This window comes from Haemorhous mexicanus, chromosome 3 (assembly GCF_027477595.1).
Source record: "Haemorhous mexicanus isolate bHaeMex1 chromosome 3, bHaeMex1.pri, whole genome shotgun sequence".
NCBI classification, from domain to species: Eukaryota; Metazoa; Chordata; class Aves; order Passeriformes; family Fringillidae; genus Haemorhous; species Haemorhous mexicanus.
The window spans coordinates 14,496,662-14,521,181 of NC_082343.1; the positions used below are offsets into that span (position 1 = coordinate 14,496,662).

The 24,520-nt window shown below is 39.4% G+C and overlaps 1 protein-coding gene across 3 annotated transcripts in view; it reads left to right on the forward strand.

Annotated features, from left to right (window-relative positions):
* The window catches only part of SOS1 (SOS Ras/Rac guanine nucleotide exchange factor 1), a 43,592-nt gene extending 22,990 nt beyond the window's left edge, over positions 1 to 20,602 (forward strand). For all 3 annotated transcript variants that reach the window (XM_059840884.1, XM_059840885.1, XM_059840886.1), the window contains 14 exons: positions 4,076 to 4,203; positions 4,989 to 5,644; positions 9,964 to 10,045; positions 10,273 to 10,395; positions 10,554 to 10,657; positions 11,789 to 12,011; positions 12,670 to 12,789; positions 13,105 to 13,267; positions 13,611 to 13,728; positions 14,965 to 15,137; positions 16,071 to 16,187; positions 16,347 to 16,611; positions 17,663 to 17,781; positions 19,015 to 20,602. In XM_059840884.1, the coding sequence (XP_059696867.1) occupies positions 4,076 to 4,203; positions 4,989 to 5,644; positions 9,964 to 10,045; positions 10,273 to 10,395; positions 10,554 to 10,657; positions 11,789 to 12,011; positions 12,670 to 12,789; positions 13,105 to 13,267; positions 13,611 to 13,728; positions 14,965 to 15,137; positions 16,071 to 16,187; positions 16,347 to 16,611; positions 17,663 to 17,781; positions 19,015 to 19,518 (2,895 nt within the window). In that variant the 3' untranslated portion in view covers positions 19,519 to 20,602. The remainder of the gene's footprint in view (positions 1 to 4,075; positions 4,204 to 4,988; positions 5,645 to 9,963; positions 10,046 to 10,272; positions 10,396 to 10,553; positions 10,658 to 11,788; positions 12,012 to 12,669; positions 12,790 to 13,104; positions 13,268 to 13,610; positions 13,729 to 14,964; positions 15,138 to 16,070; positions 16,188 to 16,346; positions 16,612 to 17,662; positions 17,782 to 19,014) is intronic.
* The last annotated feature ends 3,918 nt before the right edge of the window (positions 20,603 to 24,520 follow it).

Below are 24,520 nucleotides of genomic sequence, written 5' to 3' on the forward strand. Positions count from 1 at the left end.
TGGCACTTCAGAGTAATATAATTGAATTCTGAAGCATAATTATTTTGATTTCACACATACACACACCCCTTCCCAAATAAGAACGTTCACATTGGGCAATCAAAGTCACAATTCCTTAAATTCACATGTTTCTTTAGCCCAAATGTTTTTATGTTTTTTGGGCTCGGATGACGTTTGAGGTACTTTAATTTTCAACATATATTTAGGATCTATTTTAAGCCTCATAGTAAAAGAGGTGAAGGAACAAGGAATCTTGTACTAAAAGTTTAAATGCTTTTTGTTTTCCTCTGTTTTGATGCTTTACTTGTCCAGTATGCTTCCCAATGGGTTGATCATATTTTATATTGTGAGTTAAAAGTAACATGAAATAAAAGATGAGAGCCTTTTAAAATGTACTTCCAAGAGAATGCTGAAGGCTTTTTGTTACTAGTTATCTGATATCTGGGGTTTGATATTTGACATGTGCTATTTTATGTAACTTTTAAGAATTAAACTGAGAAGACATAATTAAACTTTGAGTGGAGAAAAGGTTTTTATCATTGCTTCAGTAAGATACTAAGTTCTGTTCCACTGTCAATGCAACTGACACTCTTGCTGTAATGTAGATCTGAATAAACAGATAGCTGTTTGATGACTGTTTTTACTGCGCTGTGCTCAAGATTGTCTGAGTTTATATGAGAACAAAATGGCTTTTCAAATTTCAGTGTATTGAAGCTGTGTATGTTTGTTCAGGAATATGGCATTTGGAGTTTCCTTCAAGGTTCAAGTGTGAGGTGCTTTTTATTCTGCTAGCATTTTTCAGATGTTCATAGTGTTCCCTGCAGTTGTCCCTGTTTACTGTCCCAGATGATTTCTTGATGCTTTCTAAAAATTTAGAGTTTCTAGATATGAGAACACTTTATTTTGTCCCCAGTACACTGCTACTTTGGGGTGAGATTTTTTGGTTTTTTATGAATTACAAAAATTTAGAGAGTGCTCTCAAGTATCTGTGCTGTTGAGCCACCTTCCAGGATTGGTTTATGGCCACATGCCAGCAGACCTGCTTGCCTTGCTCAGAGAAGAAACCCTGTTGGTTTTCATTGTTGATTACAAAATAGTTCTGTCTTCTGTGTATTGAAGTTGTGGTCTCGATTCCCAGAGGAATTGGGGAACTTGCAGTTCACAAATTTCAGTGGTTAATTTTCCCAGACTTAATTTTCTGGGAAGACAGCAGTCTAGGTCGTGATGCAAACCCTAAAGTTCAAGACTTCGTACCTGTCATGACACCTGCTGGGATGGTTCTCCTCTGTATTTTCTATCACTGTATTGCCAGAGAGATGCTTCTCTGACAGTGTAAGAGGTTGACTACCACTGTCTAATTGTGCGCTGCATGAGAAGGATTTCTTTTCTATCTTATTGGAATTTTCTGCAATATGTAATCCTTGTGGTATGCGACAGGTAGAACAAAACACCTTGTCTTCCACTTCTTGGTTTCTCTTCAGAAATTGTGGTCTAGAATGTAGAGTACTTTCTTTTTATTAGAGACTTCCCTAGCAGTCTGTTTTCCAAGTTTGTTTTCCTTGAATGAACAGTGTCTTGTGCCTGGAGTATTGTGAATCACATGAATGATAAGCCAATATTTTCTCATAAGATTGTTAAAACCCACAATCTCTAAAATACTACTGATAATCAGAAGTCTGCACTTCCTTCACATAATATTATATTGCTTTCTGTAAAAAATACTTTCTGTAAAAAAACAAACAAAAGCAAACAACCCCAAAACAAACAAAACCCCCCTCACCACTTACTTAGCATCTCCCTGGTTTCTTCATTAGAGGGCACTGCACAGCTATAAAAGAATGAGTGGGATTTGCAGAGAAAATTTCTGGGTGCTTTCCAGTTATGCCATTTCACTTTCCACCTTTTATAAACTGTCCAGGGGCAGTGTAAGATGAAATCATTGCTGTAATTTACACTGAGTTCTGGTTAAGTCTGGTTTTGGTAACTGTATAGTACCATGCTGGAATATAAACTTCCAAATTCCTGTGTCCAGAGAAGTGTCTTCATAGTAATTCAGAGTATTGCTTGATTTGCCATTTGTGTTGGTGTTACACAGAAGACAACACACATTTCTGCACAGCACTTTCTAAATGTTAAACCTGGAGCATAATTATACTCACTGGATTTTGATTTAGTTTCTATTTACCATTGGAATATGATTACTCCCAATGGATCCTGTTGGGAAAGTATTAACTGCTTTCTCTATATGTAAATATGTGTTTTGCTTTGGAATGTGGATAAATACTAACATTTTTGCAACTGGACAGAGGTTGCTGTAAAAAGCAACATAAGAGCAGAATGTTTTGCAGTAATGAATGTTAATCTTTATTAGTTTGTTTCTGAAGAGAATGTACAGAATATTGTAGGACTTAGTAAGGCTTATTTTCAAGGAGACCAGGCTTAAACAATTTTTTCCACTGCTGAAGAGTAGCAACCCAGAAATTGTAGGAAACCCAGCCAGACTGTTTTGATGGAAGCTTGTAAAAAGGCAGCACACAAGGCAAAGAGCCTTCTCTGAATGTTTGTGCAGGAAAGATGCAAAATCTTAGAGGCAGTTACAGCCTTTTCAGAGCTTTCTTTCAAGACTTCTGCCAGTGGTGGACTTCCCTCCTTGGTCTGAAATCCCCTCTGAACCCACATCTGCAAAACTGAAGCAAAGGGGAGATGATACCTTCACTAAATCTGGAGAGTAGAGGAATATGAAAAGGGTGGTCTGTTCTTTCTTGGATGATGTCATCTCCCTAAGATCTTTTGGGGAGTAATGCTTGTTGTGGTGCATTCTCAGACCTGTTTCAGTGGTTGTTATTCAAGTAGGCTCTCTCACCTAATGCTGAGTACAACAGATGATGCTACATGAACCAAAGCTGCCTAGAATAAACTTTGTGGTCATCCTTATGGCTGAAAACAAATAAAGTAGTCTTTGGCATTGACAGCTGTTGCATTGAATTATTAACTCCAGTTAGGGGAAAAATTAGTGCTGTTCTCTGACCCATTAAAATATCAGACATGACTGTTGTACTCTTTTGGATTTTGAAGGACAGTACTTATATTTTACACTGGAATTGAACAGCAAAATTCTACTTTTTCCAAGGGTGTCTCATTCTGGTTCATGCTGGCCTTCATTTCACTTCTACCACCAAAACAAATCCTTCAGTTGTGTGGAGCTAATTCTTGGTGTGTGATAATCTGAAATGCTTGTCTGTTAATAATTCTGCAAATGTTATTTCAGTTTGACATACTAGCCATAACTGTAGTTACCTTTTTTTCTCTCACATGAAACATTTTAGTACTTAAATGAAGATTTGAGATGCAAATCTTCAATTAAAGCAGTCTTAAACCTGGCAGATCTTTTTTTTAAAATTTATCTGTCATAACAATAGTTAGACACAAAATATTAAGTGTTAATCCTTCTTATCCAGTTTTAGTTTCATTTTTAAATTCAAAACTAATTGTGGCTCTGGCCAACTTGATTTGTCTTGGCTCTGCAGTTGTGCTGGAGGTTGACTTTAGATAATTTCCAATGTCACCTTCTGCCTGATTTATTAATTAGGCTGTTATTCATGAGGTGAGAGTCCTTGTAATCTTCTGTTTTTAAATGTGATGAAGGAATTCTTCTTAGCTCTGGGTCCAGCTTGCCTGTTCCAGGATGTTTTTATGTGTTATGGACTGATTTGATCTTGTCCTGTAGAATGGTGTGTATGGGGATCTCCTTCTTTGCTTGTTCTTCTTCAGATTTAACACCTGAAATGGGTTCCAATAAGGAGCTGTAAGGGAAATCAAACCAGTTTGAGATAAATACTGCATGTATGAGTGTGTTGGTATCTGGGGGACCTTGGTGACTGTGCTGTATTTTAATGAGATTAGGCTCTTAACAGAGAGTTGTCTCTCACCTGGTTATTACCATTAACTTCTATAACAAGCAGGAGCATGGAAAATCAGCAGAAGCTTAGATTTCTTCTTCCTGGGTCAAACTTATGTATTTGCACATACCAAAATGCTTGTAACACTTCCTGTCTTTAACTTTCAATGTTCACAGCAATTGGAAGAAAAAAGTGAGGATGAAGAGGATAAGGAGTGCTTGAAGCAAGCAATAACTGCCCTGCTAAATCTTCAAAGCAGTATGGAACGGATATGCTCCAAAAGCCTTGCAAAGCGAAGGCTTAGGTAAACGTTTCCGGTTTTTCTGCTCTCTGCTCCTAATGCTTTGCTATAAATCCAGGGCTCCCGGTTTCCTCTTTTAGTAAACAATGAACAAAATAGTTTGTGACAAGCCTGCTTTTTCAGAGGAAGTGACATCAAAGCCAAGATAATTTGTTATTGTTTTAAAACAGTTCTAATTTCTATGTGTCCTTGCAAACTGCTAGTTGAGACGTTCTGAGAATTCACTGGTAAGTAGAAAGTTGTGGCATTGGTGGGTTAATTGTGCTCAGATAATAAATATCCACCTAAAAATATTCTGAAAGTACCTTTCTGTGTGGTTAGAAGGTAATGTTCTTGAATTTGAAACTACTCTTAAAATTGTTTCAATATTTTTGTTGCCAGACAATTTTTGTGCTGCCAAGGATAACCTTTAGGCTTGAACATGAATGCATTTAACAGCTTTTTTTTTTTTTCTGAATGTACTTGTTTCAAATTAATGCCATCCAGAATTGTTCTGTTGGTTACAGAAGTGAGTGGCTTGTTGGGCTAAGAAGCACTCACAGCTTGCCTGCCTCTGGTTGTTTGTGTTTAGGTAAAACATCTATTGCTGAAGATAAGTAGAAAATTTATCAGATGAGATGTTTTAGTCAAGACTTTGCAATGGTGCTGATATTGAATGATGAAATTGCGTTCGCAGTGGAATCCTCACTTCTCAGAAGGATGATCTGGTGTTTTTGTGTTAGTGGTGGTTGTGTTTTTTTAAAAACATGTGTACTAATGGGCTGCCTTTTTCCCATCCTCCACTGAAGTGAATCCGCATGCCGGTTCTATACTCAGCAGATGAAGGGGAAGCAGCTAGCAATTAAGAAAATGAATGAAATCCAGAAAAATATTGATGGTTGGGAGGGTAAAGACATTGGACAGTGCTGTAACGAGTTCATCATGGAAGGAACACTCACACGTGTAGGAGCAAAGCACGAGAGACACATATTCCTGTTTGATGGCTTGATGATTTGCTGTAAGTCAAATCATGGCCAGCCAAGACTTCCTGGTGCTAGCAATGCAGAATATCGACTCAAGGAGAAGTTCTTCATGCGAAAGGTACAAATCAATGATAAAGATGACACTAACGAGTATAGACATGCTTTTGAAATCATCTTAAAAGATGAGAACAGTGTTATTTTTGCTGCTAAATCAGCTGAAGAGAAAAACAACTGGATGGCAGCATTGATATCTTTGCAATATAGAAGCACGCTGGAAAGGATGTTGGATGTAACAATGTTACAGGAAGAAAAAGAGGAGCAGATGAGATTTCCAAATCCTGAGCTTTATAGATTTGCAGAACCTGACTCTGAAGAGAATATTGTGTTTGAAGAGAACATGCAGCCCAAATCTGGAATCCCCATCATCAAGGCAGGAACTGTTGTGAAGCTCATCGAGAGGCTGACATACCACATGTATGCAGGTGAGGCACTTGGTTTGTGCAGCCAAAACTCAGGGTAGTGACTCGTTCATGCTTCTGTCTCTGTGTTAAATACAGGCAACAAAATACATAAAGTGAGTAAGAAGTGAATATGTTTGGCAGTTCACATGGGATATTACATGTGCATGAGATTGTTCTCATGCAAGGGAGGGGGTGGGGGCCTGCAGCAATTGAGCTCTAGACAATACTTTTTCCTTTGTGCCCCAAGCTACAAGAACTGCCTTCCCTCCAGACTTTTAAAGCTGGGTGACACAGGAAGGGCCAGCACTGTGGGAGAGAATTATGGGCCCAGTGTTTTCAATTCAGGGTTGTGCTCTGACAGCTGTGTCCATGCTGGCATGCCATGGAAAGACCAATATCAACTTGATAGATGCAGTCACTTGCATACTTTGTCCTCAGAACTTTGCCTTAATCAGAACTTCAGTGACGATTTGATTTAAGGACTTTTGACTTAGGGTTTCTGTTTATGTTGAAGTCATGTTAAAGACATTTGTGTGGTTATCCAGGCTGACCTCAGTGTGTGGGGTTCGTCTTGATAGCAGCCCAGGATTTTCATAAGCTGTGCTGCAAAGAATGGGTTTGTGTTTGGGGTTTGGGGTTTTTTGTTGTTTTTTTCTGATTCTGTCTGTATGTTAGTTATTCTGAAACTTCATGCATCTTGGTATTAGTGCTTTTCATATTCAACAATTTTTTTTCTTCCTTTTTACACTCTTAATTGTTGCAGATTGTTCTTCTGCAGCTCAGTCCTAGATACCCTGCATAGATCAGGAATATTTGTTTGAAAGAAGTGAGCAGTAAGCACAATAGATTTCTGTAGTTTAGTACTCTGTTTACTTTTTTAAATACTTATATTTAATCTCTTTACTCCATTACTATTCTTGCTCTTCTTTTAATTTTCCTAACATTTACCAGAAAGCCAAATGCAATATTGTGCTGGCAGTTTTTATCTGAGCAGTTTTGTAGCTGTCTTCATTTTCTTGTAACTTTTTAAACTTCTAGCTCTTGGCCTTGTATTTTATAGGCATGATTTATGACATAATTTATGTTGTAAGTCTTGAAAGTTAAAATCAAACAACTCAGCCTTAGAGAAAGGAAGACACTTTACTATTATTATTTTTAAACTTAGCACTGCCTTTGCAAAAAAATTAGCAAAAAGTATTGTATGAGAAAACTGAGAATATAGGAACTGAGACGTGGCCTGAAAGACTTTGACCAAAAGGATAAAAATAGTTGTCTTATAATGTATGTAGCTTGTCTTTGTAGCCTTAATCATCTTAGTGGATGTGATGCTGCATTGCTACAGTGTGCATAATTTCTCAACACTCTTATCTTCTATACCTTCTGTTTTATAATTGGTTATCTGTGAGGAAAAACATCATTATTCTCACAATTCTGTGCAGTCTTTTCCAGGGCAGCAAAGAAATAAAAGATAGTGACTCAACCAAAAATGCTCTGTTGTACAGGAAACATGATCCATTTGTGATGTAAATCATTCAGGGGTTTGTTGCATCTTGTGAGATGCAGTGAGTAGGTCAGCAATTCTCCAGAGTACCAGGTTAGCTCTTTCACACATTTATCAGCTGAGTTCAAGGCTTCTCCTCTGCATGGAGACCTAGGAAGATGAATGCCTTGGTGATATGTAACCAAATTGCTACAGACTGTAGAAATGCTTTTCTTGCCCCACACAGGATTGTGTATCTGTGATGGTGATCTTTAAAGTCTTTATTGGCTTTATATCCAGATGCCAGAACAGCAAAAGTTTACCTTTCTGAGGCAATTTTCTGAAATTCAGTGTGACTGGTTATGGCAGCCCTTGATCTGCCAGTCTAAAGACAGTCTTTACTATAGCTGTGGCTTTTCTCTAGGTTTTTATCTTTGTAGGTCAAGTGGCGTGAGAAATAATTAAAGGTACACTTTGCAAGGTCATACAAATTTGTTGCAGTTCAGTTGTTGCTGTAGTCAAATCAGGTCTCAATTTTTTGTAATATATGAAGATCCACACAGTCCATCTCATTTGTAGATACGGGTGTTGGACCTTTTATTTATCATCCCTCACCCCCTTGACAAATGAGAAACAATTTTATCAGCCAGAATTTCTTTGCTGTGCAACAGGGACAGCTCTAAGGAAACAATTCTCCTTGGGGTGGGAGGCATCCAGCTTCTACAGCAGCTCAGACAGGGAGGCAGCCCTGATGTCCACCTGGTCACAAGGTGTGGCAGACTGTCCAACTATCCTGTGGTGGAGCAGCAAAACGGAGAGAAATCTCGTCTGCAGAAGCAGTTTTCCATGCATTTTTACATGAGAGAAATTGCCCTGCAATTAGAAGTTCGGGTTCTGACCCTATTTGCATATTCTGGTGGGTTTTCCTTATTTTAATGTGATTTTGCATTCATTATCTCCTCTTGCCCAATTCTTGTTTCAGAGCAGCTGGATTAGGTGGTACCAACATTTTAAAGTCATGGCATTTTTTTTATCTATAGGGCAGCACTCTTCTATTTTTAAAGCTTAGATATGTTGAGTGCTTGTGCGTCATCATAGTGTCCGTTTCCTTTCTTAAGGAATTCAAGGGTGATTATTTATAAATCCTCCTAGAACAGTTATTGTTCTTTTTTAGCTTTCAAATTGGCTGCATTGAAGAGAGAATTATCACATGAGCAGACATCCTGGCTAACTGGTGTTGTCTGTATTTTTTTAACACTTACTCACATGTTGTACACTATTTTGAGTCACAGTTGTTGCTAGTAAGATAACAAAGTTAGATTTGATTTTCTGATCTATTTCATTTGAAATTCAATGTGTATTGTAGATTTATATGCTGACCCTACCTGTAAATAACAATAGGTGCAACTCAGAGCTTGCTGTGATCTGAAGATCTTAATTGCTATGAAAGCTCTTTTTTTTTGTGTAGACAAAATCTCTGATTTAGAGTAGATGCTGTGTACAGATTGCAAGCTGTGCAAGCATGAGTTACTGAGCTTCTTTAGCACAGCAGAATGTGTGTGTTTTCATGATGAAGATTATGTGAACAGGGATGACCTTTTTTATGCAAAAAGTATTGGAGTTCTGCCTTTGGAAATAATTCTGGACTGAACAGTTTCAAGGACTAGTGGGAGAGGTTTTATGATTAGGAAAATGGAGCTATGAAGGACATGTGAGAAGCAGAATAGCCAATTGTTTAAGGAATGAGAATTATGCACCAAAATTGCAAGGAAATGCTGTGTTATATGGCACATTTAAGGTGTGCAGCACATCACAGTAAACTGCTGCCCAAATGAGCAACTCAGTGGGATCTAAGGAAGTTGGAATGTTCATTCAAATGGACAAGATGCTGGTAAAGAGTTTAGGAGGATTTTTAAGCAGCTCTTAAAAATCCATATTTCAGGAAACAAATCCAGTAGAGCATTAAGTCAAATAATGCAGCCTTTTTATCCTACATGTTATAGCCTACAGGAATTCTTGCTTCAAGTCCTGTGAACTCCTCTTCAGCCACTCTGTGTTAGGACAATGACCAGCTGGGGTTCGGTTTTCAAATCTGGATAGGGATTTAATATGCAATGCTATTGCAATCTGCTCATTAATTCTGTTCAGTGATAACAGTGTTAGCCTTGTTTCTAGTCAGCTCTGTGCAGTGCCAGTGAGCTGTCACTGCATTTCCTCATATTTGAAAACAAATGGGTTTGCTTTTGTAACTACGAGAGACACTTTGGTTTTCTGATTGTTTTTAAGACAATTTTGATATTTTAAATGGATTGATATGTCATTAGTCAATTTAAATGAAATCAGTTGGTTTTCTAGAAGTGAAATAAATATAACCTCTCACATAGCAGTCAGGTGAAAAAATATCTAGGCTGCCTGAACCATGAGTGGTTATCAGCTGTGCCAGTTTAGGGGAAATACTCTCCCCTGGAAGAGGCCATTTCTATCTAGTGCAAAGTGACTTGATGTGTTTTTTGAGTTCTCATGTCCCAATCACTGTCAAAACCAAAGTTGTTTACTCATAAATAAAATAATCTATTCATTAATTTCAAAGTCATTGGAAAATAATCCTGTCTTTTAACAATTGAAGGGGGAGGAAAAAAGTCATTGTTGTGAACCTTCAACGGAATGAAAATTGTTTTTAAGTTCTGCTTTGTATTGCTATTTTAGGAGGTTTTGAACTGTTAGCAAAGCCATTTTGGTTTACATCATCTTCTCTAAGTTGATAGGGTGACATCCTTAATTTTAACGGATAATTGAAGTTATTGTAAAAGCAAAAAACAGGTAATTGCTGACATAAGTGTAAAATTATTCTTTGTCTTAGATCCCAACTTTGTTCGGACTTTTCTCACAACATATAGATCCTTCTGTAGACCTCAAGAGTTGCTGAGTTTGCTAATAGAAAGGTATGCCCTGTTAAAAATACTGTTCTTATGAAGTGTATTTTTTTTTCTTTTTACTTGGAGTGTGTAAGATTCTGGCTTTCCAGTTGGTTTTGAGTCACTTCAAACACCTTTTAAAAAAGTTGTCCAATTCAAGGATTGCCAGTAAAATGTACAAGTTTATATCCAGAAGCTTGTGCCCAAGACTGGTGTAACAGAGGCCTAGTGTTCACACCCATCTTCTGTGCTAGATTTGAAATTCCGGAGCCTGAGCCAACAGAAGCCGACCGTATTGCCATGGAGAATGGAGACCAACCCCTTAGTGCGGAGCTGAAAAGGTTTAGGAAAGAGTACATTCAACCTGTGCAGCTACGGTGAGTGCTGCATCCCTGGGAGCCACCCTGAATTCCTTCTGAAGTGCCACCTTTTGGCTGCACTGGCTCCTGGTGCTGCCAGTGGCCTTTCTTGCAGCTGCTTTGATAGGGAAGATAGACTGGGCTCTACAGTGTTTCTTTATTCTTTGCTTTTGCAGAGTATTAAATGTGTGTCGACACTGGGTGGAGCACCATTTCTATGACTTTGAAAGAGATGCTGACCTTCTGAAACGTTTGGAGGAGTTCATTGGAACAGTAAGAGGTATTTACAGTTTCTTTAGTGCTGACATTTATCCTAAAGCATCCCATTTCAAAGATACAGAGTGTGATCAAGTTTGCTTTCAGGAAAAACAGGCCATTTTTAAATACTTATTAAATAATAAGTATTATTATTAAATACTTACTAAATACTTCATAAAGAGCGTGAAATAGACTTTCATTAAGCCCACACACACACACTATTATTCAAAATCTGGCTCTTGTTCAGAATAATGAATTTTATTTACGTAAATTGAGTTTTGTTGTAGAGGGACTGAAATAATAAAAAATAAGAAGAACCGAGTCATGATCAGGACAGAATAATTGCTTTGATTGTCATTTTAAACTTTACACGGGGGTAATTTTTGTAAAGTTGGATGGTGGAAACCATTATTTCTTTGAAACAAGAGTTTCTAGCTACTTCACAGTGCGTATTAGAACTGTAGGGCACCTTGCTGTTGTGATTGTACAGGCTTTTCCTGTTTCCTTTTAAATAAAGCCAAGACAGACACAGGAGCAATTTGTAGGAAAAGACTATGTCACAGAAGTACTTAGTGGTTTTTTAGCCACTAAAAAGAGGGGAGAATGAGGCAGCTAATTCAGTGGATGTTACTGGTGAATTTTCAGTGGACTGGTGCATGAAATTCTTATGGTGCAGAGCTAAAAAGGCTTTTGGCCTTTCAGTTTTATTCTCAGCTTTGATGGTAAATGCAGTACAGGAAGAAGCTTCTCCCTGTTTGTTACTTTGACTTTCTAGGTTGTCTGAGGTAATCACGTGCTCTTGCCCAAACTAGAAAGTTCAAGGTGTTTGCAGAAGTGCATTTTGGTCAAAGCAAGGTTTGTTCCCAAAAACTCACTGTAAACTCAGAAAAGAAAGAAAAGCACCTAAATCAGAGCAGGAGTCTAATTTAGGTGTTCTTATTTGTGCTTGGGCAAAGTTGTGCTCAGCATTGGCTGTTGAGGAATTCTTTCTGTCTTTGAATACTTCTACATTTGTGTAGAGAATGCCAATCCTAAAGAAAATATGATTGCTTTAATTTAGTAGGTTTAGGGGTACATCCAAAGATTTCTGAATTATATTGATGTCTTAGGAAAAACAGTATTAACTACAATAGTAATTTTCTCTGTGTGCTAGGCAAAGCCATGAAGAAGTGGGTTGAATCCATCACAAAGATAATCAACAGGAAAAAGCAGGCACAAGCCATTGGGCCAAGCCACAACATCACTTTCGAGAGCCCCCCTCCAGCAATTGAGTGGCACATCAGCAAACCAGGCCACACAGAGACTTTTGACTTGCTCACTCTGCATCCCATAGAAATCGCTCGGCAGCTCACTTTACTGGAGTCAGATTTTTACAGGTGACTTTCCTCCACTGAGAAACACATGGCACAAATCAAAATATTCTCCATGCTGAAATTGTTTCTGTGGGCCTCTGATGTGAAGCCCCACAGAAATTAAGGGACTTTACCAGTGGTGCCTATTAATTTCCATTTTTTCAGAGGAAGCTCTCTTAAATACAATATTTGTTTTACCCTCCCCATAATGCGCAGTATGCGTGACTGTTGCATACTGTTAATTGTCTTGTGCTCCAACTTTCTCTTGGTATTTTCTGAGTAGATCAACCTTTGAGAAGTATGAACAGTTATTAAATCAGTTTTCTTCACATCCTGCTTTGTGTAGCATATTAAGGACCGTGTCAGGTCTCATCAGCTGTCTGTAAGATATTATTCAGGCATTGGAGCTCACATTTTGTTATGGTGAATGAGATGGAGATTTAATTCTTCATTTAGATGAACAGAGGTGGTTAAGAATGACATACATTAAGAAATATCTATAGTCTAAAAAGAAGTGTAGAAATATCATTTAGTCATGAGGGCAGCCTAACATTGTAGAAGGAATACCTTAAGAATTTATTTCTAAATATGAATTCCAAATTCATTGAAAATCAAGAGGGTTTGAAAAAATAATACCGTCCTGCTTTTAGTTACATTTTTTGATAAAACATCTACTTTCCAGAGCTGTGCAGCCATCAGAACTAGTTGGAAGTGTGTGGACAAAGGAAGATAAAGAAATTAATTCTCCCAACCTTCTCAAAATGATAAGGCATACAACTAACCTAACTCTGTGGTTTGAAAAGTAAGTGACTTTCCTGAATCTGCACCTACTCCATATCTAGACATTTACAGACCATTCACAAATATACTGTGAAAAATTCTGTTCTAGGAGAATTCCTTTTTTTGGTGTTTAGATGCTAAAACTGGTCCCTGTGAGAAATTTAACATAGTGGTCTCAAGCTTTGTATTCTTAGAATATTTTCAAATCTCCAAAACATTTTCAGAACTGCCTTAAGTAATTTGATAAAATCATATTTGTTTGTGTTACAAGTTAATATTTGACTTTGGAAACCTCATCAGCACTTTAATACAAACCCCAATGTTCTTGTGTATTTAGATGCATTGTAGAAACAGAAAACCTAGAGGAAAGAGTAATTGTAGTGAGCCGGATAATTGAGATCCTGCAAGTTTTTCAAGAGCTAAACAACTTTAATGGTGTCCTTGAGATTGTCAGTGCTATGAACTCCGCAGCAGTTTATAGGTTGGATCACACATTTGAGGTACAGTGAAATGTTTTCCACTTTTGCTATGGCAGTGTCATGCAGGGTACCTTGGCTGCACTGAAAGCCTGTCTTGTCAGTAAGCATTTGCTTCCAAGGAGCAAGGAAAGTAAATCCCCCAAGAAATTAATCAACCAGGGTGTAAGAGAGAGGGTTTTTTCCTTGGTTTCAGAAGCAAGAAATCCATTCCCACTTAAGAAAGGAATCTCAGGATGGTGGGGCAGTGTCCTCGTGTCAGTGTCCCTGATTCAAGTGCCAGTGGGAGACCATTACTTTCAGTACTGTTGCTGGGCCATGCCTTTATCTTCTCTTTCCAAATCACCTGTTTGATCTCCCTTTTAAGCAAATTCCAAGTCGCCAGAAGAAGATCTTAGAAGAAGCTTATGAGCTGAGTGAGGACCATTATAAGAAATACTTGGCAAAACTCAGGTCCATTAATCCTCCTTGTGTGCCTTTTTTTGGTGAGTATGTGTGGTTTGGATGAGCAGTGTCCCACATTAACATTTGGAAAGTATTGAGCTAAGGGACTAAACAGAGTATGAACAACAGAGAGAAAAGTCAATTTTAACAGGACAGGTGGGTTGGAATTCCAGGAGCCCAGACACAAATATGTGAAAAAAACTCTAAAGTGACTATTCATGGAAGATATTATTTGCAGTAAAAATAAGTATATCTGCAATATCCTATTTTATGCAATATTCATATTTGCTGATTGTTACTTTGAGTGTGGTTTGAACTGTTACAACCAGATATACTCTCAATAGAAGGCAGTCACATTAGAAATATTACTGCCATTGACTGGGAGAAAAAGAAAGATCCTCTTCCTCATCAAGTGTTCCAGGAAATACAGCTAGAGTCTCATTTCTATTAAAAAGTCTTATTTCTGTAGAAACAGAGTTTGGAAGGCAAGCATCCTCTTTATCATCAGATTTAACAGATCTTCTTTGAAGTAGATTGCTGACATTTAGCAGATTGTGATGCTAAGCACATGTCACACTTAAGTGTCTGCTACAGAGCAGTTCCAAGTCTGGACAGCGCACTTGTCCAACATAGGCTTCAAGCCAAAACTGAAAGAAAATAGTGTTGATGGCTTTTTTGGCCTTTTACAGATTTGGGGAAAGATATACTCCAGAGCTCTGCAAAGAAAGATAAGATCAACTAAGAAACCTTCTGTCCTGCTTCAGAGATGAGTAGAGGTTAGCAGGATCACATGTGAATAGCTTCAGTTATTTCTCTCAAGTCATAATGACAATTCCAGACACATGATCTGTGAAGTGGAGAGCACTTTTTACTTCCTAATCTTCAAATTATTTGATGCAATTATGAAGCCAGGATAAAACTTGAAAGTAATTTTTGGAGTTTAGCTGGGGTGTGTAATGGAGAAGAGGAGTTAAGAGAAAGCACTCCTGTTCAGTGTCCCCTTTTAGTGTTGAATTTGTGAGCTTCCTAAACCATAGAAAGATGCACAGGCTTTGGGACTTCAATGCAAAAAGGCATCTTCCTGAAAAAGCATGTTAGAATATTTAAATTGTTGCCCTTCTCGGAAGGTGAGGTGCAATTCTCTTGTTGACCCTAACAAAGGGTTTTCTAAATAATTGCAGTGCACAAATTAAATTTTTTAAGAATTCCTTGTATTCCAGTCATGACTTCCTCCTTGTTTTGTACTCTGTGTTGAAAACCTCTTCTATGCTGTTTAGGGATTTACTTAACCAACATTTTGAAAACAGAAGAAGGCAATCCTGAATTTCTCAAGCGCCATGGGAAAGACCTTATAAACTTCAGCAAGAGAAGGAAGGTGGCTGAAATAACAGGGGAGATCCAGCAGTACCAGAACCAGCCATATTGTTTAAGAGTGGAATTTGACATTAGGGTAAGTGACACGATTTCCTTCTGTGGTGATTTTGTCAGTTGACAGACCATAAGGACAGACAATTCACATAGATTCAGTCTGACTGGATCAGAGATGAGCAGAAGACCTGTCATAAAACCTCTCTTGGGTCTCAGTGTAAGAAAGGGCAGAAAGCTTAATGCTTGCAGTTTCTTGGATTTGTTTCATTTTTTTATCAGCTGTTGGGACATTGGTATATCTTCTTATTGATCAGTGTTGGACAGGAACTGAAACTGGCAGATTCTCATTGTCCTTCACTCAGTTGGAATTATTTGTCTGGTGAGCCCAGTTGTCTTTTCCTCCTCTGTTACACTGCCTTTATGTTCCATGTTTACCTGATAGTCCTGTGTTTACATCATGTGTTGATGGAGATGATACTCACATCTTTCTTTCTCCTGATGCTTGTTTTCCTTGGTCTGAGGTGTTGTCTAAGCAGTGTCCTCTCTGGTTGCTTTCCTTTCTTCCTTTTTTCTTTTTTTTCTTACCATCTTTTGAGCTAAGTGCTTCCAGAGAGTCACAGGACAGGTTATCTTAAGAGATTCTGCAAGGTTTTTTTTTTTTTATTTGTTCTCCTCAGGCTTTGACAGAATGCACTGTGGGAGCAGTCTTCCCTGCATCAATGTAAAGATGGATTGTTTGCAGCTTTTTCTGGAAGTGTTTGAGCAAACCTTGTCTGATTTTGCACTGCAGAAAGCATTTAGAGTACTTGCACAGCTGGTTTTCAGGCCAAGCATAGCAGTAGCAATGTCCAGAAAAGGCCTGACAACAAGCAGATTTAATAGCTTAAGTCCGGCATTACCTCTGACTCCAGCATTTTCTCTCTTCTCTTGAACAGTTGGGATCATTTGTGCTGTAGAAACAAGCAGTGTTAAGAAGCATATTAGCTGACAACTTGTCTGCCTTCTTGTATTGCAGAGATTTTTTGAAAACCTGAATCCAATGGGAAACAGCGTGGAGACAGAATTTACAGATTATCTCTTCAACAAGTCACTGGAGATAGAGCCACGAAATGTCAAGCCTCCTCCAAGATTTGTTAGTATTCAATTTTTGTATTTATTTTTCAGAAAGTGCTTACATTTGTCTTGCATAGATGACAGAAGTAATTTCAGATCTCTGACTTCATAACTACAAAACTACGTTTAAGTGATCCCACGGCCTTTTGATTTTGGTTGATGTTTTGTGTCATTGCAGCCCAAGAAGTACAGCTACCCTCTCAAGTCCCCAGGTGTTCGTCCCTCTAATCCAAGGCCAGGTACCATGAGACATCCCACACCCCTGCAGCAGGAGCCAAGGAAAATCAGCTACAGCCGCATCCCCGAGAGCGAGACGGAAGCCACGGCGTCGGCCCCAAACTCGCCGCGGACCCCGCTGACCCCACCCCCTGCCTCTGCCACTTCCAGCACCACGGACGCCTGCAGCGTCTTCGACTCGGACCCCTCCAGTCCTTTTCATACACGTAGGTGCTCACAGACAGCACGTGCCACTCACGTTTTGTGGTGTTAGGCAGGGGAAATCAGGTTTAGCCTTCTCAAGTGACTGTAAAAATCCTTGATTTTGTCTCCTTGCAGCATCAAAAACTTTCAATATTTCTTACTCACTTTTTCTTTAAAAAGTTTTTGTTGTAAAGGAGAAACTGAATAGAATTAGATGTGTTACATAGGGAATGTACAAGTCTTTGGAGGACCTGTCAAAACTGAAGGCAGAGGTAATCTCTAGGGCCCATGTATGTCCCAAACAAACTTGTGGGATTTGCTGCCATATGTATTTGTGTGAATGTATTTGGTGAGTATCTGGTGGTGAACATTGAGAATACAAAATGAATTGTTTATAGGTGCCTTATTCTGCTGCCTGCAATTCAGAACTGATTTTAGTGTACATGGTTGGTTTTCCTGCAGAACTTAAAATCAGTATTTGCTTGCTTTAAATCCCTCAGGACCTATCCACACCTGTTTTTCTTCTGTCTTTCCCGACATACAAGGAAGCTCATATTTTATGGTGTGCCCTCAGTATTTAATAATGGAGATAGGCTCCTTTCACATACAAGGGTTTTCAGAGATTACTCCTGTGTTCGGCTGATGGCCACAAGGAGGTGAAATGACTTCCTAAAGGCAAAAGTTCCTTAGCAGAGATGTGCCATTGCTGAGTGTCCAAGCTCAGTCTTTGGAAAGCCTCTGGAGAAAGGATTTCTTTGTTGTTGGGTCCATTGACTGCAGGTTCAGGATATTATTTTAGTGCAGTTGTGACATAAGAAGAAGTTTGTGGTGTGGTTTTGGTCTCAAGGATTACTTAAAGTTCAGGAGCTGATGGCCACAGAGATCTTTGCAGTTCAGAAAAGCAGTTTCTCGGGCAGCTGCAAGTTAGAGGCTTGTTTCATTGTCTTTATTTGCCACTTCCTTGATTCATGATGCTTTTTATGAGCAATTGCTTTATTATTTATGGCACCTCTGTTGCCAGCAATATTGAGCCAAAAGTTCAGCATTATCAACGGGGTTTTTCATGTCCCTTAGGATCTGCTTCTGTATCATCCATAAATTTCGCCAAAACTTCAGATGATGCTCCTGTCCCTCCTCCTGTTCCTCCACGAAGAAGACCAGAATCTGCCCCAGCTGAATCCTCCCCATCAAAAGTAAGTAAGCAAGCAGAAAAAAGGTCATTTGTTTTTCGGGGAGAAGAGGGGCAGGGTATGATAGAAAAGTAACTCTCAACGACATTACATTTATTTTTTGAAGAACTGTATGTGAAAGAGTAAGCAGCCATGTATTTCAGGCCTTCACAGCTCTACCTCACTATGTCTTGATCTCAAACAAATGAAAATAGATGGGACCTAAATTTAGGGTTAGAAATGTTTTATCTACTAATGTGCTATGCTCAAGCTCTTGCATTGCCAGTGAGAACTTGAGGCTTCAGGCAGGTGTTTCCATCTGGGATTAGTTGTTCCAGAGAATCATTTTAGGAAATATGAATAAGTGTAAGAACTGATGAACATTAATGATGGAAAGTGCTATACGCAACTCAGTCCTCTGGAAAGTTTCACCAAAATACTTGATCCTTTAGTGCTCAAGTGCTTGCTTACCCATCTTGTCTGCTTGCCTTCTTAAACCATTGCTACATTTTCCTTTTGCATTTGTTTGGCAACTGGGATCTGATCCAACCTTTGTTGCAGACACTGTCAAATTTCACCTGATTTCAGTGGAAGCTTGTTTGTGACTTCAGATTTGAAAATCCCACTCAAAATTACTTCAGAGTAGATATGTCCTTGAAGAGAGCTTATAAGTGGCTTTTCAGCAGTTATTTTCAGACTACAGGCAGCAGTTTTGCCAGTCAGCAGAACCTGACACATCACCAAAACGTACATGAAATTCTACCAAAATGTATTTGAAAACATTGTGTATGTGATACAGTGTTGGAGATCAGTTATCCTGTCACTATAGTCTGCACCTTGGGAGCTGTTCACTTCATGGTCATCATGCTAGTACTTAACTCCATCTTCTGAGCATAGTTTTTTTTTCCCTGTTCAGCATCATTGGCCTCTCCCATTTTCTAGTTTTCTTGAAGAAATTCCTGGCATGTTAACCCATTCCAAGTACTTTTTACTGGGGAGGTGGTGGAAAATATCCAAACCTCCCCAGCAAGCAGACCTGGAACTAGCATGGAAATTGTTCCTTTGACCATTCTTTGTCTTGCCCCTGTCTCTCTCTGTGCATCATCATTCCTTCCATCTTTGGCTGTTCACTCATGTGTTGCTGCAGCCCTGCTAGGAGCAATCTGCAGTGCAGGAGGGGGCTTGTGTTTCACAGCAGGGTCCTGTGCTTTGCTGCCACTCTGGAATTTTACTGACTGAAGCATTTGTGTACCTCAGATTACTTCTGCACACCTGGACAACCCACCAGCAATCCCTCCTAGGCAACCAACCTCTAAAGTGTATTCTCCAAGGTACTCGGTGCCTGATCGGACCTGCATCTCTGACTCCTGTGTTACCACTGCAAACCCCCCCGAGTTACCGCCACGGGAACCTGTGCGAACTCCAGATGTTTTCTCTAGCTCACCACTACACCTCCAGCCTCCACCCCTGGGGAGAAAAAGCGAACTTGGTAACACCTTTTTCCCAAACAGCCCCTCTCCCTTCACGCCCCCTCCCCCCCAGACACCTTCTCCACATGTAGCACGGAGGCATCTGCCATCGCCGCCTTTGATACCGCAGGATGTGGACCTCCCTTCTGTTGCTGGACCACCCATTCCTCCACGACAAAGCACTTCTCAACATATCCCAAAGCTTCCTCCAAAAACTTACAAAAGGGAGCACACGCACCCATCGATGCATCGGGATGGGCCGCCCTTGCTGGAGAACGCCCCCTCCTCCTGAACTGTCCCTCGCGCTGGGAGTCGCATTTTCCTGGTGCTATGTCTGTTGCTGGCAATGGATGCACTGAACCTGGTGGTGTCAAGGAGTTGGGATGTGTATGCCAAACACTAAGAACTCTCCAATGCGTTGGAAATGTAGTGTACAGAAATGGAATTGCAAAAACAGACTTTCTAGTGGAAAACCCGGTTAACTTGCTATTCTTGTTTTAGTATGCAGGACTTTGTTCTAAAGTAATTGGACAGCTGATTGTACCAGAAAACAGTCTGGAGAGACTTCTTTGGCCAATGAGCAGAGACTGTGTTTGTGTAATGATCAATAATGTCCAGTACAGGAAGGAAAAACAGTCTTGTATCCATCAGTTCCATACAGTGGCACAGTTTTCGGAATGAAAACATTATGCACTTTTTTTAAATCTCAAACAGGGAACTTTATATCCTTCTTAATTTTCCTTTGCTTTACTTACTCCCTGCTTTAAAATACCTTCCTAAAATTATGAGAAGGACTGTGAGGAAGATCTGTGGTACCTAACCAAGCTAGAATTAAGGCAAAGCACTGTATTGCGGTCCTGTTTACAAGTTGTTACAATGAGTAGTAGGGGGGTACCTAGGCTTCACCAAAGAGGTACTTTATTATTATTTTCTGAAATACTGTGGTGCCAGTTCAAAAATAAATTTTTGCCAGGAAGCGTAATGTCTAATTATTGCTTTCTTTAGATAGAGCTGATGAAAGTCTTACATCATTAAGGTGACAGCGAATTTTTTTTTTTAAAGCAGCACTATCATCTGAAGCAAATATACTACATTTAGAAGACTGTTAATCTCTGCTAGGTTATGTCATGTTCTTTTTAAGGTTTACTGATAATCCATTTCATGGCTAGTAGCTATTCTTTTTCAGTCATGCCATGAAAACAGTCACTTGTCAACTTCCATAGCTATTGTCATGTTTTACTAACAATAGATTAATCAGCATACATAGGATTGCCTTGCAGTTGCATAAATCGTGTGTATATAGTGAATGTTGCATAAATATACTTGCAGATTGTTTTTAATTTAATTGAAATAAAGATAAAGATATGTTTGGCTGACATACGTTAAATTATTAATGGACAAATGTTCAACTTAGTTTTTCAGTTAAGCACTGAGGGGGATAAAAGCCCATCTTGTGGTACATGTTTTTCCTAGTTCAGTGTATGTATTTTAGTAATAAGAGACTAAAGAAGTGTTTCTGGTACGTTACAAAATAATAATTCAGTACTATTTGAGAGGCTGGGTTACTCCCAAAGTGAGTTATTATATCTTATTAAATGTTTCCAATGTCCTGTATGACACATGTTAGAAAAAAATCATACTTACATTAATCTTTACAGTGGTTTTTTCTGTCCAAAATACACATGACAAAACAGGTCTGTTGTAAGTATTCTGACATGGCTTATCCATAAACCTGCATGCTGCTCTTCGACTCCAGACCAGACTGGGACAGTAATGGATGACAGTCGTTGAAGAAAAGGAGCTCTGTAATGTCCTCTTCAGTAGGTATGTGAAACATAAAGTGTCTCATCTTCAGTTCACATGGCTCATGGGGCAAGTAAAATTCCCTCCCATATCCTCTTTGGAAGAAGAACACATCTCAGGATCTTGGAAAGCTGAGTCTCTTACAGATAGTGTCAGTTGAATGATGGCAGAAATCACCTTTTTTAATGCTTTCAGCAATGCCATTGATCAGGGCCCTTTGATCCTTTGGTGTGGTCATTACATTGGGAAAGCATTTTATCAACAGGAATGGCAGTTTTCACCAAAGTCAGGTCTTGAAATTGTCAGTTGTATTCCTTTTTAGATGTCTTTAACAATGTTGTTTTGAAACTTTTTTTTTCTGGCAAAAGAAAAAGTGAAGATCTCAAAACCTTGGCTTCAGAGGACAACATTATATGGGAGCTTTATAAAAACTGTCAAGCCACAGGAGGTGTAGTTTAGGTTATGGATTCTTTGGATAAAAACACTTTGAGCATACTGTTGGCAGTGTTACCTAAATTATTAGTTGCTCAGTGGGTTACCAGGAAAACTCCATAAATTGAGACTTTCTGATCTGTATTTCTTCTTCAGCACATTTTTGTCTGTGCTGTTGTGCAGCCAAAGCAGAGCAGGCTACCCAGTGTTCAGGGTGCTCAGTCAGGAGGGACCTCACATGGCTCCTGCTAATCAGCAGGTTTCCTCAATGTCAGTAGGTTTCTGCTTTCCTTTGTGAAGTGGGGAATGCTGTTCCCTGTTTGTGGTGGAGGATAAAAGTGCTTTCCTGGTGAGATACTTAGACAAGAGGTGACAATGGTCACCATGCTAGAACCTAAAGTAAACATTGTTTGGAGTGCAGGGGTCAGTCACAGTGCACAGATCGTGGTGTTGACTCAGCTGCAAACAGTAAGGACAGGGTCAGAATCAAACCTGTAGCATTTAGGAGTTGAATACAACTGCTAAGCCACTGGTTTGTGTCATGGCAGCTGTGAATTTCTGATCTGGAATGGCTTCTTACTTGGATCATGTTTGCATTAGTGACAATACTTTTCACATAAAAATTAAATCATTTTAATTATGCTCTCTGTCTCCTTGGTAAAATGACCCTGATTTGGTCTGGTGTGGCCTGGACAATGAAATGTGCTTGTGTGGAGGCCTGGAGGGTTGCTGTATTACCGTAGAGAGCTGATACACGGCTAAGTCAGCCAGAACCACTGCAAGCTGTGTAGACAGGGCTATGTAGCAGAACTTCATAGGTTTATAAGAAAGTTCGGGACAAACCATTTTTTCAGGGCCTCTTGCAATAGGACAGAGAGTAATGGCTTTAAATTAAAGGAGGGTAGATTTAGACAAAATATAAGGAAGAAGTTTTTTACAATGGGTGTGGTGAACCACTGGAACAGGTAGCCCAGAGGTGGAAGATGCCCCATCACTGGCAACATTCAGGATCAGGCTGGAAGAGCTCTCAGCAGCCACCTCTTACCTAGGTGAAAACGTCCCTGCTCATTGCAGGGAGTTGGACCAGGTCTTAAAGGTTCTTTTCTATCCCAGACTATTCCATGATTGTGTGGTGATTTTGCAGGTGCTGAGCATTTGCCTCTGTCCAGCTGCCGTGTGGGAGGTCACTGTTGTACTGCCTGGTGACTCCATGGTGACACATTATTGTCATGGCATTCACAGCCCCTGCAGCAAACTTGTCTGCTAATGGGGAGTATTGTCCTCCTTCAGGGTTGATGCCATGGAAGCACTGGAGGAGTGCTCCATCCTCAAGAAGCCATTTCCAGTGCGGGCTTACCTGCTGCTCTAATATGCCTCTCTTAAATCAGGGAGGGAGAGGTCTGTCTCGGTAAGAGCACTAATGCACTGGATTTTAGATACTTCATGTTTCAGAGTGACATTGTTGGATTATTTAATCATTTTTCTTTCATGTTTGTTTAAATTAGATTTTCCCAGTGAAATCACTGGAGGTCCCACTGTTGAACACGGTAGATTATTGTGCTTCATTGAAAAGACTGTTGAATTGTCATTTCTAAATCCATACAGTGCATAGGTGAAGTCTTTCTTCATGAGACAAACCTGTGGCCTAATACAGGCATAAAGACAAAAATGCTCTCAACTTATTTTGTAAATTCCATTCCTTATATTCCATTAAAAAAAGAAAAGCACACTTAAATGCATTTTTCTGCCCACTGAGAGCAAATTTACCTTTTGTGTTCAGTAGAAAATGGTGCATTATGAGAGAAATGAAGTCAAGAGTAAGTTTTTTTCCTTACTTTCTAGCCAGCAAGTGTGAAATCCTGTACTGGGTGGCTGAAAAGTTGAAAGGGAAAAATAAAATAAAAACCCTTTTGCCAGATGCACAACAATTTAGCGGCCAAATGTGCAGAACATCTATAATGTTTTTAAAAAGAAGGTAACCAAAAGTAGGTGATCAAGGACACATGTTATTGGAATTGCTTTGGACAAGTTTGTTGCATCTGTTTCAGAGTAAGCCTTTTTTTCTTTTGAGTCTAGGATGGCTGACTTAAACAGGGAGTGTAGCTATGGAGAGGTGTGGTCTAGAAGAGTCTTAATGAGATGAAGATCTGTCACAGTGAGCTACACCAACAACAGGATCTTGACCAGAAGCCTTGAGAGTGAATCAGCTAGGTTCTGAATAAGAGTCTTAGAACTTCTTGTAGGGAACAGTCTGCATGGCTGAACTTGCAGGGATAGAGGATTGTGTAAGTAATGTTGCCTCAGAAAGGGACCAGAGAAACACTTGTTTCTTCTTTTAATGGATGCACCCTTCTGGCTGATTCAGTGCAAGAGGCAACAGCAGTATTTAAAGGCAAAGTTTATTTGGCAAAGGAAAAAAAATAATCCAGAGCACACATGTACACTAAAGATGGATTTGAAATGGACCCTGCCACAGGTTGTGTGTGTGGTGCTGAGCATCATTCATTCATACTATTTACATTTGCAGATTCTGAGCAGGTACAAGGACATCTCAAGTGGTAAGTATAGGCCTCGAAGTAAGAACTCATAGAGAATCAAAAAGAAATAACCAGCAGTTCTGACTGTGCCTTAAATCACTAAAATAGAAGCTGAAATCCACATGCATTTTACAAGCAAGGGTCTGCCACTTTGGAAGGATTTCCTCATCCAGGAGATGTTAGCAGGTAGGGTTTTTTCCTTTGTCCTGTTTCTGTCCTGGTATTTGGCTTGGCAAATTTGAAAAGCAGGTTTGTTTTGTGACTGATGAAAGTGTCACTACATACATGAGACCAAAACCACAAGAATCCAAGCCCTTGACAGGATCAGTGCATTACAATGGACACTTGTCCATAATGATACAGCTCTGGTTCCATGGACAAACAAACAGTTCTGTCTGTGGCTGATTCCTGTGCAGAACAAGCAGGCTTTGCTGATGCTTCAGTTAAAAGTATCTGGCTCTTCCTATGTAATTTCTATCCTGGCCCTGCACAGTCTGACTAAAAGCTGCCAAGTCCTAGGAA